At 41.7% G+C, this 17,598-nt stretch overlaps 1 protein-coding gene across 1 annotated transcript; it reads right to left on the bottom strand.

Annotated features, from left to right (window-relative positions):
- Positions 1 to 3,790: 3,790 nt before the first annotated feature.
- mcoln1b (mucolipin TRP cation channel 1b) lies at positions 3,791 to 14,234 on the bottom strand. The gene is made up of 13 exons (XM_030735541.1): positions 14,029 to 14,234; positions 12,410 to 12,657; positions 12,089 to 12,250; positions 11,278 to 11,434; positions 10,762 to 10,843; positions 10,575 to 10,671; positions 10,360 to 10,459; positions 10,168 to 10,274; positions 7,604 to 7,753; positions 7,428 to 7,529; positions 7,176 to 7,298; positions 6,477 to 6,683; positions 3,791 to 6,221 (listed from the first exon to the last, which is right to left on the bottom strand). Exons 1-13 carry the CDS (start codon positions 14,069 to 14,071, stop codon positions 6,087 to 6,089), a joined length of 1,713 nt encoding a protein of 570 aa, XP_030591401.1. The 5' UTR covers positions 14,072 to 14,234; the 3' UTR covers positions 3,791 to 6,086.
- Between the last annotated feature and the right edge of the window lie 3,364 nt (positions 14,235 to 17,598).

Here is a 17,598-nt window from a genome sequence, read left to right as displayed (position 1 = left end):
CTGTTTTCATTGCTAAATAGTATGCACAAATTGAACATAGTGTAGTTCCACACTTATGTAGGAATATGCTGAAACACATTGTTCAGTGAACTGTTGTGCTGCCTGGACAGCATTAGCTGAGATGTATCATGGATGTAGAAGAAGAAAAAAATTAGTATGCCATTTTTATAATGCACATGGGTGTTACGCTGACAAGAGAGCCTAGCAGGATCATTCCTGCTGTGCTCACAGGAGTACAGCCACACCTAAATAAACTGTAGCTGACAAGACAGAGGAAAAAAACAAAATACATTTCAACAAAGGAATGATTGAGAACAAACAGTGGGGGTACATTTTACCCCATGGTGTCATTTGCATCATGTTTAATAGTCTAGTTGCTGTCTCTGCTAGACCTGGCATTGGTTGTTTGAGTTATTACGTGTGGCATGGCAACATCTAGTACATCCTTACACCACGTGTTCACTGAGGGGGGAAAAAATTACTTGTAATAGGATAAATATTAAAGTTTCTCTCAAATATTCATACACTCCCCACTGGTCTTTCTTTTCCTCTTCAGAAATAGGAGCTCACTATGAGTCCTTGAAGGCAGCATTCACCAGGACAGCGCCATACTGAAATTGAAAAGGGTGAATAGCAGCAGAGGAACTCAGCTTTCTCTAAGAGCAGCCAATCACCTCCCGGGCTGGGGGATTATTCAAATTAAGGATGATGTCACCTCTCGCAAGTCACCCTTCTCTCTTGTCCGAGTTTCTCCTGGCTGTCTGTTGCCCTCCCTCTAGGCCCCTCAAACCCTTTTCTTCCATTCTCCATGCTCGACTGAACACACACACACATTACTGCTGCACCGCATGCATCAAGTTGCCTGCATTGTCTGCCCTCAGTGCTACTGTTGCATCAAGAATTCAGACTCCCTCGGTGCATTTCAGACCTGTTGATTGCAATATCTGGACTGTTTTTCTGTTTTTCCTTAATATCTACTTAATAGATTCATCTCACACAAGGTATTTTCAATTTGAGATTCGATTTTTGAAATAAATCTGTAAATTTGATTGAAGGTCCTGCTCATTCTTTTGTCTTTAAAGTCACATTTCCACCAGGCGGATTAGAAATGCACACCTGCCTGCCGTGTCAGTCTGTCCCAGTTGGAGTGAACAGATCTCAAATTGGATGACACTAATTGAAAAGGGCGAGGCGGCCGGCAGAAAAGAAAGACGGCGAGGAGCAGCACATAGACTGCGTCTGGCTTTTAGTTAAAGTTGTGTGTTTTCTCTCAGTCACAAACAGATCCCGGAGGGCATTGTTTCATTTCTTGAAAAGCTTTTGTTTCTTGTGTGCCGTGCTCTTCACCAGAACAGGGCTTTTCATCAGAGACAGTCTGGGTGGGCATGCCGCCTGTCTGTCTGCTGCGCCGCTGCTGCTGCCTCTGCTGCTTAGCTCCCAGCAGCCGCCTGCCCCTGTCTACATGAGCCAGGCTTTTGTGTACTGGTCTGTTCTAGATAGGCTTTCTTTTTATGTCCAGCCTGTGGTGCACTCTTCTCTTTCCAAGTGCTGCAGAGGGGATATTTAGGCTTGTGTTTCTTGCCTGAGCTCAGGGTTTAAACATATGCCACAATGTATGACACCACACACACTGCACCTGCTTGCCTGAAAACCTGTTATCGCCCGGTCTCCCTTTATCTCGCTCAGTCAGATATCCAGAGGAAGCTTTGTTTGTCTCCTTGCAAAGTGGATTGACCTCAGATTCGTCTGCTTGAAGAGTGTGTGTTGTGTTGTCAGCTCTTCAGCAGTGAGACTTGTTTTGATGAGGATTAATGATCGAGTTATACCAACAAGAATACCTGCAGGATTAGTAATTTAAATTTTTTTTTAAATGATGTGTGTGAATTTTTATGTCAGTAGAGCATGCAACTACATGGAAGGAGACCAGGAAGAGGGCGGGGACTTGGGTGCGTACGATGCCTGCTAAGTGGATGCTGAACGGACGTATTGGCACGGTCAACTGGGTGCAACAAAGAGAGGAAGGCGGTGGTGTGCGGCACCGGAGACAGGAAGAGGCAGGGCTGTGTACCCTGCTGCACAGTTCCCGTGTTATTTATCTCATTGTTTTTGTCCACACAGCTCGCAGTCCAGCTGGGGTGGCCACAGCACAAAAGGGCTGGCGCTCAGTCAAGCCCCAAAAACCTGGCCTCTGGTCAGGAGTCTGCTACCTTTAGCGAACTCTTACAGAACACATTAGTTATTTAAAAAGCAGCAGATACAGGCATGCTCGAATTGTGTTCCGTAAGTTCCAGCAGGTACAGAAGTCTGAATCTCCTGCCAATCCAACCAGGAAAGCAGCTGGCACTGAGAGGCACACCCATCATATCAGACACAGAGATATTCACAAATCAACCCACTTTTCAGACGTCTCTCCTAAATACATGAGAGCCATCAGCCTGCGTAGCACTTCACACTCCAATAGCGTGAATATCATTATCTCACAAATGGGGTGTGTGTGTGAACAAATACCAGGCAGATGCAGGTTAGCGCACGCCAGTGCAGCTGCTGCTCTCTGTGCACAGCGTGGACTCCCTGAAGACCACGACGTGCCAGCGCTGCATGTCATTAACATACAGGATGCTTCTACACTCCGTGAAAGCCAACATGTGATGAAGGAAGGCAACAAGACCCTCGTTAACGGCTCATTATCACACAGCGGGCGTGTTCTTTTGCACATATCTGTCGTTCACAGAGTACCATGATCCTAACGATGGCCTTATCTTGTCACCAAGATTCATATCCATTGTGGTTTTTGCTCTGTTCCTTTAATCATAAAGGGCTGGTGAGTTGCCATGCAAATATAGTTAATCAGGTAGAAGCCATTTGCAAGGCCTTGCTCTGCAGCCTGTTTTCCTCTTTGGGACTGTTTAATCAGCTCTAGGCTGAAACCTGATGATGTCCAGAGCAGGCTGGCCAGCTCCTCAGCCCCTGGCTGCATCTTTGAGTGAATAATGCATGCATGTTCTGAGGATCCTGGAAAGCTACACCACTTCACCTCACTAAGAGGAGTATCTGCTTCGATATTAGTCTATCGTATGCTCTCTCATTCCCATCTTCACTGTGTGGTTTTGATTTAGCTGAGACAGCCTCCCTCTGCATTTATTTCACGCTGAGTTGCAAGGTAGTTTGTGATTACAGTAGACTTGAAGTTTAAGTACTCAACTCAGCATAATTTATGTTTAATGAGGGTGATGTTTTGTCCCTCGCCCTTGTCCCTAAAGTGCCTGTGTTTTGGCTTCCTGTTAATTCCTTATTGCTTGTTATTGCATAGGTTTCCTGCAATTGGCTGGCTTGGCAGGTGACTGCAGACAGATGCTGCTCTCTCCCTCTAGTGGTGCCAGACTATCACAGCAGAGCACAAGTTCTCCAGACTGTGCAGTACAAGTTTTTTTTTATTTTTATTTAGCAGCTGTTGAGGTTGCCAGGCAATGACATCACTGCCAAAATTTAAAAAAAAAGTTTTTGTTTTAATTCACATAATTTAACCAATTTATTCATTATATATTTCATTTATTTCAAATTTAAGCTCAGCCAAGTTAGCTGTATTTGAAAATGCCAAATGGTAATGTACACTTTTAATATGACCCTGGACTCCACCACACAAAGAAAGCTTGAGGTGTTCTGGGTATATTCCTTTCTTAATTCTAATATTTTCTATTTCTAGTATACAAATAAGAATAAAAATAACAAAGAAGGTGGTTGATAACTGTGTCAACTACATCATTTTTTATTTTGCTGATGTGAAACCTACTTTGAGAAGACAGCATCTTCACACAAAAGAAGGTAAAAACCTGTACAAATCTCTCAGCAATCTTGCACCTTCTTAAAATGAGGTAAAAAAGAATTAAGACAGCATTTTTAAAAAAGAAAAAAAAGCAAACAAACACACTGAGCAGCAGTTAAATCAAAACAGTCTTAAAGAGCTTCTCCACAAGTGTCAGGAGAACACCAACAGGCGCCTTCGATTTATAATGCATTGTTCCGCTGTGATATACAGCTCCTACGTGACACATTTAAATCACAATTACAAGCTGTACATCGGACTTTAATTAAGAGGAAATAAATAAGTGTGCACAAAAGAACACTCTCCCTTTACAACTGTAAACAAAGTAAACGAGGCAGCTCACAATAATCTGTCTCATTTCCAAACCCGTGTTCCCTTTCATCCTGATCCAGTTTTTGTTCAGCTGGTGAAAATCGTTCCTCATATGACCTTCATATGACCTTAAGCAGCATGCTGCATCTTCATGACCACTTCAAGTTTATATAGAAGAACTTCAAGAAGGGATGACCTAGAGATGCCCTAATCCATTCATTGATAACATAAATTAACCATTTTGCACACAGTTTCAATGAAAAGAGCCTAAGTTAACATTTTACAAAATAAAGACACAACTGTGCTCCCTACAGTACAAACTACCATACAAAGGTGGAATTCCTAACCATATATTTTAACAAATGTAAGAAAGAAAATATGAGGACTGACACTTGATTTTCCCCTACCAATCTGTTATACTGTACAACTATCTAATTAAGGGAAAAGAGCATTAAAAATGAACAATAATACTTAAAACCAAAGTCTTGTAACAGTAAAGCAGCTGGATGAGCTAAAAAAAAAAAGAAGTCTACTACCAAATTAGCTCAATTAGCTTTAACTGCCTAGTTAAAGCTAATTAAGCTATCAGTGAGAAGTGTTGTTTGATTTTCCAACATCTTAGTACCTTAGTACTTATTACTGCACAAAAATGAGTCAATATCAAAATGATATGAAATAATGGAGAAGAAAGTAATACCCAATCAACATCGGCTCCTGAAACAAAATTAGCTTAGCTTAGCAGAGCAGCAGTAAATAGAGTTTCAGGAGCCTTTAGGGGATTGATTTCATGTGATTGAGCTACAATTAAATCACATATTTAAATGTATTTTTACATTATTAAGCAAAGTCTCTGGTTCAAATGACCAAGAGAAGTAAGGAGAATCAATGCACTGTGTTTTTTCACTGGCAGCAGATAAACATGAGTATTACTGGAAAAAAAAAAAACCTTCACCTTCGTTTATCTGTTTTATTACAAAATGACTGCTGTACAAAAAAAAAAAAAGGTCTACTACCAATGAGCCTAAAAAGGTATAAAATGATTTCTCTTCTTCAGCAGTTACCGTGTCTTTGTAAGGCAGTCACCTAACGTGCTCTAGTGAAGCGCACTCTGCCTCGCAGTGCATTAGCACAGACCTACACCTGGCACCTTATAGCAGAAAGGGTTCATACATATTGATGACTAGCTGGTTGGCCGCGGGGCTTGTTCTTCCTCGTGCAGCTATCATCTCCTTCCAGCCACACGAGGATGTGAACAATGGAGATGAGGAGCAGGAAAATTGAACTGGAGTGGAAGAACGGCCTTGACTGAATATGCTGGCTAACGCACATGTACAGCGGTTCATGGTCAGTCTTTTTCCCCCAATTTATGCCTAAAATCCACAAGACATACATATATTTACATAATCAAGAGGCACGAAAATCTTTTTTGCCTAAGTGGCCATGCGAACAATAAAATGATAATGAAAACCCTGTAAATGGTGGATCATTCAAGTGAAAGTGTGTCCTAATTTTGCCCGATAGACCTGGTGTCCAGGCTATTGCGGTGAATGTGTTTACTGACATTATGCTTCTAGTCATCAAAGCCCTACCAACCTGACATTCAGAAAGATGTAATAAATTATTCATACAGTACAGTACAAAAGCTGAAGCAGGTAATTGGGTTTCTAAGTCTTCAGTGCAATCTACCATTCCAGCACAAATTGAGATGCAAAATTCAAACAGGGTCAACAGGGGACAAAGCAGTCCAAGGTCAGTCAGTTCACTCTCAAGACATGAATTGGCCCTGCTGGGTGTCTGGAAAAAAGGAGTACAATAGCAGACAGCTGTCACTGGAGTGGAAATATGGTGCTTTAAAGAGGCAGGGGAAGGAGGCGGGGGAGACGACGACTATCGTGTCCTTCTACATACACGCTGCTCTTACTCCCTCTGTGCAGCCACTGGATCACTGTCCTCACCACTCACAGCAGCACAGGAAGGAGCACGACGAGGCTTCAGGCTCACGGAACTTGCCAGAACTGGGCGTGTCCGTGCACTGTGCAATGAATGCATGTAGATCTGTGATGTGTACCTGCTCCTGTGTTTGGGCCTGTAGAAAGACAACACAAAGCTGCATATGTTCAAAATGCTAATGTCACTTATTAAACAAAGCCTAAAAAAAAAAGAAAAAATAACCGTGCATGTGCACCAATATTCTGCCTTTATCTCGGCTCCTCTAGATCACATGGTTACTGGTTTCATCATCTTAGTTTAGCACAGGGCACAGGGAGAGGCTGATGGGTAAAAGAAACCTGTTAAAGCCACAGCGTAACAATATAACAAAGAAGCAGAGCGGCAACTGTACCATGATGGTGTCGTACGCTCCGGTGATGAGTGCGATGAAGAGGGACAGCACCATGTAGATGAAGAGGGAGATGAAGGTGTAAAGGTAGATCTGGCTGAAGGTCCACACCAGCGTGCCGCTTTGCTCCATCTCAGCGAATGTTACAAACATGTCGTCACCGTTGATCAGAGAAAACAGGCACTCTGACACCGTGGACAGGGAGCGGAACTGCATACGTGGGGTCCAGATTAGCGAGATCATTTATAAAGAAAACTTTTGAGACCGCACATTGAGAGGAACTACAAAATGGATCGCTAGAAAACTGTGCCGCTCTCTGGTGTGAGAGCTAAATATCAATTATTGTCACACTTTCTTAATTATATTCCGCATTATTGTTGATGCATGCATTGGCATATTCATTTTTTATTGAGTCATTCAATTATTTTTTTTTTTTATTATTCATTTTGTTTTCAATTTCGGCACAGTTGCTCTTCCATTTCTACCAGACATCCCACTGCAAACAAAAAGCAATATCCTAACAAAATGCTGTCTGATTCATATTTAATAACTGTCAATTTTCTTCTCCCATTAATTACACATAGCTACAAAATGACACGCTCGGGGGGTAATTTATGATAATTAGGACGTTCTGACATGTGCTGAGTGACTCATGCCTGCTTGCTCTTGTTTAGAGACACGGCAGTGTGTGCGTGCGTGTACCTTTGTGTGGTAGGGCCCCAGCACTATCCATCCACAGAAGCAATATCCCAGATAAATGGCGGCCGCACAGCAGCAGAAGCGGATAACGTTGGGAAAAGCGGCTCTTAGAGTCACAATCAAGATCTGTGTGACAGAGAGAAAGGGACCAAATTACTAAGTATACATACACTTAAAATGTAATATACTAACTAAATCAAGGTAATAAAAAATCTGCATTAAACAGTATTCACAGTGTTTGTGTGTTTCACATACATTGTACTTTTGAAAGAAGCTGAGGTAGCGGATGACTCCCACCCACACCAGCAGAGTGGAGGTTCCCAGCAAGATTCCACACACATCATATGATGACAGATCCTACATCACAAGGAAGACGTCATTACTTACTGGAAACTGGGAATTTTATCAACAGTTAAGGATAAGATTGTTACCTTGGACTCGATCCCAATTTTGATGAAGCTGCCGATGATGGTGAACACGTCACTGACGATGAGCAGAATATACCAGCCGTTGATGAACTCCATCCTGTCTCCCCAGCTCACGCTGCGACCCAGTTTGTGTTTGAAAAACTGCACGTACTCCTGGATAAGCAGATGGGAGACGACGGATGACGCTTTAAATGCAACACAACCTGTAAACCTGGGGACTGTGAAAGACATTTAACTGCTTCTCTGTGTGTGCTCTTCAGCATGTGTGGCTGTTATCATTATGAAATTATATGTGTTGAATGTGGCATCAGGGGGCAACGGTGTTTGCACTGCAGGATGTAATTTTGTTATGGTCTCATTTGTGCCACGACCTCCAGGCAAGCACTTAGAAAAAAGAAAATGCTGCAGACTGAACAGAGCAGTTTCATCTTTCATACTCGCAAATAAAAATCTGAATTTCTGTAATCACATTTTCCACAAAATGACTAACCTGACACACTGCAGCCTTGAGAAATAAAAAAAATTGAAAGCTCATTTCCAGCTCTTTATTTTTATTTTTGGATTCTACTGGAGTAGCTCTGCACAATTCAGAATATTTGATCTCATACTGGGCCTCTCTGCAGCCCTTCAGGTCATCCACTGAAAAAGGCATTTTTTTTTAAGCTCCTCTAACTTTAAGCCAACTTTCTTCTGATTGGCTGCCCATGAAAAACAGAAGGTCTCAAAGGCAGGTGGGTGGGGCTTCTGCACTCACAGGTAGAGCCGTGTGCCTGGGATGACCATATCAGGGACATCTGCTCTTAGCAATACTTTTCATGTGTCCTCAATTGGTTGTTCTGTGACCGTAAGAAACTGCAGTTCCTCGGATGGCCACTTGAGGCTTGCCGTAAAAGGGGGTCAGTTTCACAGACTTACGAAAGATGAACATGACAACTCTTATTGGTTTTAGATGAGAGGGTGAAGTGTTAAGTTGTCACTAACTAACTAGGTTGGTTAGTAACTAACACTAACTAATGTGGTTAGCAGTTGCATCCATTAACTGTATGAGTGCAACACGCAGATGCACACATCTATTAATTAGGGCTAAGAAACAGACTACTAAAATACTAGAATTTTCCTCTCACCAAACTGAAGCACAAACTTCTTGGATGGTCTGTACCATACAGTAAGCCATATTATTATTCAGATAATTCCATTAAAAATGCTTCAAAAGGCACTGACAGCACACAAGCACATTGAAGAGATTCAGTTTAATGACTCAAAGTAGCGGATGACGCCAAACAGACATGGATTGGCTACAGCTCCTGGTACTGGGACACCTGTCAATCAAAATGGTCATGCTCCTAACTTCAGTATCCAGGTGGATGAGTTATAAAAACAATTCATCTCACTCAGAGCTTCTGGGTGTGATGAATTACTCCCCATATGCTTGTACATATGGGGAGTAACTCCCTTTGGGGGCCAGCCCATTGCTTCAATAATGTTGAGGTCCGGGCTCTGGGGAGGCCAATCCATCACTGATAGTGTTTCATTGTGTTTTTCTATCCAGGTATAATTTTACTGCATTGGTAGTGTGTTTAGGATAATTGTCATGCTGAAAAATGAAACTGTTGCAAACCAGACACTTTCCAGATGGTATTGCATGGTGGATCAAAATAAGATGTTCATAATTCCATCCATTTTGACAAGATTTTCAACATCACGGCACTGAAATGCAGCTCCAAACCATGAGAGAGCCTCCACAGATGGCTGTAGACACTCACTGTTGTACCTCTCTCCAGACCTCCGTACATACTCACGGCTATTTGAACTAAAAGTTTCAAATTTGGATTCATCCAAATTAGACCCGTTGGCACTGATTTTCAGTCCAGTTGCAGTTTTTTTGGCTTCTTTTGTCCTCTACTTGTCCAATTTCCTCAGTTTTTTTTAAAGAACACACTGCACACCATTTTGAGATATGCCAAGTTTTCAGCTAGTAGCTCTTTGGGAATCACCCTGTTGGTGTAACAATTCTATTTTATGTCTGTCATACTCTGTAATCTTTGGCATTTTTCCAAGATTCACCTAAAGAAATGGGAACAAATGATCCGTTTTGTGACAGGCTGCTAGTAACAAAGTTTCTAAAGACATAATTTAAAACTGGTTCGGAAGCAAAATATAAAGAAATTAGGGGTGACTTAAGACTTTTGCACAGTACTGTAAATTGTATTAAGACTTCATTTAAGCATTACAAAAGGAGCAAGTCACTTTGACAGGCAGGTGCTTCTTTGACCAGGCTTCACTTCTATTTCTTGACAGTGTTCATAGTGTTGGTGCCTTGCTGTGCAGTTGCATACACCAACAGCCTGTTCATGTCTGAGCTCGTGTCTGCGACTGTGAAATGCACCCATGCAGTCTATAGATGCATCTTGGTAACGAAGCTCGCCAGGGTAGGCCAGTAACATTCAGAACTCCATTGTCCTGTCTAAGTAAGTTTACTTCTTTTTCCAACAAAGCAAACATTGTGACATGCAGGTGAAAACATACATATTCCTGCACATACGGAAATGGCTGGCTTGTTTTCTTACATGCTGCAGGAGGATGCCTCTGAGGATGGAGCGCCCGCACAGCACCAGGGACAGCAGGCAGACGATGGCCACCAGCACATCAAAGAACTCCCGCGCATAGTTCTCCGCTGACAGAAGAGGACAGAAATAAATGGGATCAAAGGCAATTAAAACACACCAGGGAAATAAATATCTCACCTACCAGTCACTCACCGTGCCCGGACACATTAGGGTCTTTACACTCCTTAATAGAGGCCTGGTTCTGAAGGCTGATCTTAACTTTACCGCTGTGAGCCCTGTTATCCATCACAATCTGACAGCACAAACATGAGCCATGCAACCATCAGCATGTAAAAACACACAATTTGTATTTTTGTTGTACTGCGATACAGGATGTTGAGTGAATTAGAGATCACAGAAGAGCTCACCGTGATGGCAAAGGTGTAGCAGTCGGGAATTTCATTGTTTATAATGGTCTGAATGTTGATGGCCTTCAGCTGGAAGTCAATGGTTACGTTGATCAACCTGAGGAGGACAGAGACACGCTGAGAATTCAATGTGCAGAAAAATAAGGCCTTTTTTGATATTAAACACACAAACATAAGGGAGTCTAACTTGTAAAACATGAGAGTGAAATTCTTGTAGTCACTGTTTCCTGGAGCAGAGCCGTGAGGCGGTGGATTCACCCCAACGCAATCTGGAAAAAGAAGATCAGAAATAGCATTAAAGGAACTATAAAAAAAAAAAAGAAATCACACGGGGAAGTAATGTTAGAAAGCCATACGTGATTTTTCCACATCACATGAATGCCACACCACAGTTTATTTTTACCCCCACATTTATCATGCATTAGCCATAGCCACGTCTGCCAAATCAGCAGATGTGTGCAAATAAGCCCTTTCACAGGATCGGACATGGTGTGTTGCTACTAAAGTGGAAAAAAAAGGGCTTCAACTCTTTAAAAGTAGGGCACAGTTGCAGGGCACCAGTTGACATATGTGGAGCAATAACACAATGACTCACTGACACTGTTGTTTCCTTAAGGGCCAAGAAAATACCGGCACTGGAAGAATGTGCAGAGAGCCATACAATGTAAAAAAACAAAAAGACTCAAAAGAAGGGTCATCCTACCCGTGACAACATGTGGGTCGATGTCGAACGTGTCATTGACGGGGTCGATGGTGCCCCTCCGATAGTACCTCTGGCAGAGGGAGAGCGCGCTTTCGTTAACACCGACGCCCAGCACGTATGCGTACCGTCCCAGCGAGATCTGAGGTAGAGTCAAGTACTGAAGAGGAAAAGAGGTGAAGTTAAGCTTGAGAAATCATCTGAAACATCTCTCTTCTTTACAGACATGGAACACCTATTTTCCCCAATTGAGAAAGTAACACTGAGGCTCCAATTAAAAAGAAAGCAGCTCAGTCAGCATGGCAGCACAACAGCAGCGTCTCTGTTGCTGCACATAATCTACAGAAAGCAGCCCTTTCCATCTAACTACTACAACCACTTCTTCATCTTCATCAGAATTTCAGCTTCATTAGCAAATACAGACACAACAGGCATCATCTGTGTTTGGGTGCTAATTTATACACTAAATTCTAAGCTAAGATAGTAAATAATGTAAACAATACAACTGCTAAAGATAATAGTTCTGTTAGCATTACAGCAGTCCTGCTTCCCTCCAAACATATGATTAAGCTTTGCTTTGCTGGCTTTTTGTCTAGAGCGGAAGTCTGCAGTCAGTGTTATAACAGTGTATTAGGGGCTGCTGTATGTAGTAGTAATAATAATAATAGTTATTATTATCAAGCTGGTCTAATGTATCTGAACCTTGGTCTGACGTAAACTGGAATTACAAAATTCTGGTTATATTAATAAATCAAGATATCTTAAGATATTTCTGTGCATGGTTAGATCCTAAATGTGGTCATCAGCAGGCTACCTGCTTTATGGCAAAGTGGATGTGGCTGCGCATCTCCATCTGCGTGTGGACAGCGTGGGGGGCTTTGTCCTTATAACCCTTCAGGAAAAGGTGTTTGAATGCCGCCGTGTTTTCCTCTTGAAATGTCACAACCATCTGGTTGCTCAGTCCAAACATCACCAACTAAGAGACAGAGCAGAGGCACAGAACGCATGAGATTACACATTTGGGCAAATGCAGGGCAGCAGTTGCAGCACGGTTAGAATAAAACACAGGATGGGAGCAGGTATTTGCATTCTGAGACTATATAGTAATCATGTTAAAGCAAAGGGCTGTATCCACCTGCACAGTCACAATGACGATTTTGAGCAGCTGCAGGCCCAGTTTGAAAGGCTTGCGCCCCTTTGCGTGATACTTGTCACAAGGGCTCATGAAGAAGTACTTGAGTTTCCTCCTCAGGGCCTCCTCCTCTTCTTCCTCCTGTTGCTGGAGCAGCTCGGAGCCCACCAGGCCCGAAGGGCGGGAGCTCCCACTTCCAAGAAGATCCTGGGACCCATAGCCAGATACGGAGGAGAGCAGCCTTTCCTTCTCTGGGAAGAAAAGCATCGATTTTGGAGAAGAGCTCAGCATTAATAAAATGTTAAAGAGGTGCTCAGGATATTAAGAATTGCATCTGCATAAAGCTGGGTCGCTAACAACTCATTTCATACTGGCAAAGCGGTTGGAGAGAGACTTTAATTCTGTGTCTACCTCCAGTAAAAATAAAGCCAGTGTCCAAGAGCAAAATGATTTTGCTCTTATGGCCACTTGGGGCTGGCTTCCAATCAATCAGTCAATCTCCATAGACTCCCATATTAAAATGCCCAATTTCAGACATGAACCTAACTTATTTACAACCTGTTAGAAAAAACCGTCATGGTCTCTAAGCTAATTTCCCCCTTTGTAACAACTCTACAGGGGGTGATTTTTTTTTTTTTAACTAACTGGGCCATGGCCAGTTTATATTCAATGGTGGCCATGAATGATCGGTCAAAAGGATTTACAACAGAGAAATGTTCAACTTCTGAAAAGTGTGTTCATTTATACACTGAATGCTTATTTGCGGCTCCTTCACCATGAATTACTGCATCATCGCTGCATTGCATGGAGACGATCAGCGTTCGTCTTTGCTGACATGTTACTGAAGCTCAGGTTGTTTTGATAGTGGCCTTCAGCTCCTCTATTTTTGGGTCAGGTGTTACTCATCCTCCTCTTAACAGTGCCTCTGAATCTCTAGAGTCTCTGTGGGGTTCAGGTCAGGTGAGATGGAAGCATTAAGTGGTCTAAAATCTCCTGGTGAACAACACAGTGGACCAGGATACCAGCGGATGACATGGCACCCAAAATCATCACAGACTGTGGAACTTCAAACACCTTGGAGCGTGGTAATCATCATCTGGAAACCAGTCTTCTCCTGATTGTGTATGTTCTGAACTAGACTGAGAGATACACAGTATTTATAAGATATTAATATTAGTATTAATAAGATATGAAAAAATTTGAGATAGCCTACTGGATTTCATATTAGTATTCTGATTATTCCTCGACTGGGTAAATTATTATATGAAACAGGGCATTTGATGACGTCACCTCGGGTGGGCCAGCTGTGATGAGGTTGTAGAGATTTCAAAGCTGAACCCCTGTGGGAGGCTCCCAGTCTGAGGCTAATTGCGCACCCCCCTCCACAAAAAAAAAAAGAAGTCTAAAATCGGTGGAATGACCCTTTGAATCACCTGCGAATAAATGAATGGAGCGGAAGTGCAGCGCACGGGGCGTTGAGGGTCCTCATAAATCACACCTTAGAACGTGATACCACCGCACAGATACAGAGCTCGTAAAATGATGCTGTTAAATAAATAAACGCGCAGCAGCTCGCGGTACAAAGACAGAGTCGCGCAGGTGAATAGAAATAAAAGGCAGACCTGTGGCGCTGTCCTGGACGCAGGTGTAACTTGAAGATGACATGGTGAGGCGTTCACGGTCACGCAGGGGCGCAGGAGGAGGACATTACAGGCACAAAAAGCAGAGAGTAGAGAGCCGATGGAGGCACATATTATTATTATTTTTCCTCGTAGATTGTGATGTTCGGAGGCGCTGTCTATAGATGACACATAGGTAAACACATCGCAGCTTCCTTATACCCACGTGACTCCACCATGTGACTAATGTCTTGCCTGTCAGCTATTGGTGCAGAGAAAACAAGAGACGCTCACGCAAACATCCAGGTCATTGTGGAGCAAATGTTTAGGTCATGACGCATTAAAAAATGATTTATGACAGTTTAACTGATTAAGTTGTATATTAATAAACCATTCTATCGATAATAAGAGCGACACATTGTAAATATTATGAGTAGGGCTGCCGGGATAGAGATGCCACTCATATCTGTATACGAAGCAGTCAGCAGATTTTTAGCTTAGCTTTGCACAAAGACTGAACGAAAGGGGAAAATCAGCTCTTATCTGATTCCAGGCTGGCATGCACACAACCAAAGTGAAACCACAGGCTCTGATTCCCGCATTTAAAACGTCCCTTACATTTGGTACACAGGATACTAGTTGCTTTTTCTGTTCCTTTGTCTTACAGTCATTAAAATGCTATTTTGTTATTGAATCTATGTTATATCATGTGGGATTGATGCTTAAACTTGTGTTTGTAGAAATAAATTATGCCAAGATGCTGAGCAGCAGCAGATTTTGGATTTGCATTATGACACTTGGGTTTTGCATTGACTTGGTTGCAGTTTTCAGGATAGCTTATATGAGTTTTTCAGCCCTGAAAATTTCATGGTATCCACTGTATTTTATTGCACTTCTGTACATATAGTGCTCCTGTTATCATAAACTCTTTTTTTTTAATCATTGCTCAAGCACCTCTGGTTAGATCCAATCTGAATTTTGTTGCGCTGTATTTGTGACATATGCCGTAAAAATAAATTGAATCTAATCTAATCGAATCCATGTCTTTCGACATATAGATCTCACCTATGTTATTAAGGCTAGTTATCAAAAAAAGGAAGCAACCCCCTCCTCCCCAAACCCCAAAATTTAAAAGAACAACCCACAACTTCCTCCTTATACTTCTCATATTTTTAATTGCTGGAGACAAAAGCATGAGTTGTAAACCTGTGCTTGTAGCCTTTCTTAGTAGCATTTCAGACTGCTTGCCTTATTTGGAACACAATTTCTCATGGGTCTCAGTTTATTTCAGGTTAATTATGGGTTAGGTCAGATATGTCAGGAGGACAAAAGAGGACTGTGATTGTAGGAGTCATACCTGTACTCTCCATTCAGACCTTAGGAAGGTAGATGTCCCCCAGACTGGAATTGTGGAGTTATTTGGTCATGAATGAGACAAGGTTTAATGACGTTTCACTGCCCACTGTTTGGATATTATTATTTAGCTTACCTTTGTTCACAAAGTATCTTAATCACTGATTTAACTTAGTGAAATTACACAGGTTACAGCAAGTTCTGATGCAAACATAGATTAGTCTCTGAATATCCAAAGTAAGTCTGTTATGATATACTGGTATTGACAAAAATTACATGTTTATGTGTGAGTGTGTGTGTGTGTGTGGGTACTCCTGTTCAACTGCTCGTTAAAGCAAATATCTAATCAGCCATGGCAGCAGCACAGTGCATTTAGATGTGCAGACATGGTCGAGACAACCTGCTGAAGTTCTAACTGAGCATGAGGAAGAAAAGTGACTTTGAATCCAGCATGGTTGTCGATGCCAGACGGGCTGGTCTGTGTGTTTCATAAACTGCTGATCTGCTGGGATTTTCACATACAATCATCTTTAGAGTTTACAGAGAAGGGTCTGAAAAAAGAGAAAACATCCAGTGAGTGGTGAAAATGCCTTGTTGATGTCAGAGGTCAGACAAGAATGGCCATTTTTTCCCATCAACATACATACCACAGGCCTTTAAGGTGGAATTAATTAAACCATTATTTCAAAGGCTCTCTTAGCTAATTATAGGCCAATCTCCAACCTTCCTTTTCTCTCAAAAATCCTTGAAAGAGTAGTTGTAAAACAGATAAGTGATCATCTGCAGAAGAATGGTTTATTTGAAGAAACAGCATTAGTGAAGGTTACAAATGATCTTCTTACAGCCTCTGACAGTGGACTCATCTCTGTGCTTGTCCTGTTGGACCTCAGTGCAGCTTTTGATACTGCTGACCATAACATTTTATTACAGAGATTAGAGCTTGGTTTGAATCATATTTATCTAACAGACTCCAATTTGTTCATGTAAATGGGGAGTCTTCTTCACACACTAAGGTCATTTATGGAATCGTGGAGTCATTTTTCACCTTCAATGCATACATTTAAGCAAATGTGTAGGACTGCTTTCTTGCATTTGCACAATATTTCTAAAATTAGAAACTTCCCGTCTCAGAGTGACACTGAAAAACTAGTTCTTGCATTTATTACTTCTCAAATGGACTATTGTAATTTGTTATTATCAGGCTGTCCTAAAAGCTCACTGAAAAGCCTTCAGCTGATCCAAAATGCTGCAGCTAGAGTACTGACAGGGACTAGAAAGAGAGAGCAGATTTCTCCCATATTGGCTTCTCTTCATTGGCTCCCTGTTAAATCCAGAATAGAATTTAAAATCCTTCTCCTCACATACAAGGTCCTGAATAATCAGGCACCATCTTATCTCAAAGGCCTCATAGTATCACCCCAATACAGCACTTTGCTTTCAGACTGCTGGCTTACTTGTGGTTCCTAGGATATTTTAAGAGTAGAATGGGAGGCAGAGCCTTCAGCCTTCCTCTTCTGTGGAATCAGCTCCTAGTTTGGATTCAGGAGACAGACAGGTTTCTTCCTGTTAAAAGGGAGTTTTTCCTTCCCACTGTTGCCAAGTACTTGCTCATAGGGGTCCATTTGACTGTTGGGTGTTATTGTACGGTCTTTACCTTACAGTATAAACACCTTGAGATGATTGTTGTTGTGATTATATTGATATATATTGATGAAAATGAATTGAATTTTTTTTTATTCCTGTAGACATTACAGGATCTGACCTGGAAGTGATCTCAAAGACTTTAGTTTTCTATTTTCCTCCATGTAAAAAACAATATGTCACTTTGATGTAATGTGAATTGTTACTGTTGCAACATAGGATATATGCACAATGTACATAACTTATTATTCTTCCAGTGTTATATTTATTTTATTGCATGCTTAATTTTATCTATTTTTTGGTATTTTGACATCCAGTGTGGGCAGCAAAGTAAAAAATTCATTGTACAGGGAAACAATGTTTCTTCACTGTGCATATGACAGCAAAGCTTTGAAACTTTAGAAAGATATTCATCTATTGTTTTAATTACTTCGGGCTATGTCTGTGTTAAGCCAAGCTAAGCTAACTGACTGCAGCTTCATGTTTGCTGTAAACACATGCAACAATCAGCTGCCTCATCTTTCTGCTTATTTCTCAAGAAACAGATAAGAATGTTTCATGTGAATTTGTCACATTTTC

Source organism: Archocentrus centrarchus, chromosome 8 (genome assembly GCF_007364275.1).
Source record: "Archocentrus centrarchus isolate MPI-CPG fArcCen1 chromosome 8, fArcCen1, whole genome shotgun sequence".
Taxonomy (NCBI): domain Eukaryota; kingdom Metazoa; phylum Chordata; class Actinopteri; order Cichliformes; family Cichlidae; genus Archocentrus; species Archocentrus centrarchus.
Note: the sequence above shows the minus strand (reverse complement) of the source record. Positions and strands in the feature narration are given on the sequence as shown.

Coding starts and splice junctions, on each gene's coding strand:
- mcoln1b (XM_030735541.1), bottom strand. CDS start 14,071: ATGTCATCTTCAAGTTACACCTGCGTCCAGGACAGCGCCACAG. Junction 7,754..10,167: donor GAGGCATCCTCCTGCAGCAT/GTAAGAAAACAA, acceptor CTGCTTATCCAG/GAGTACGTGCAGTTTTTCAA. Junction 7,530..7,603: donor AAATTGGGATCGAGTCCAAG/GTAACAATCTTA, acceptor CTTGTGATGTAG/GATCTGTCATCATATGATGT.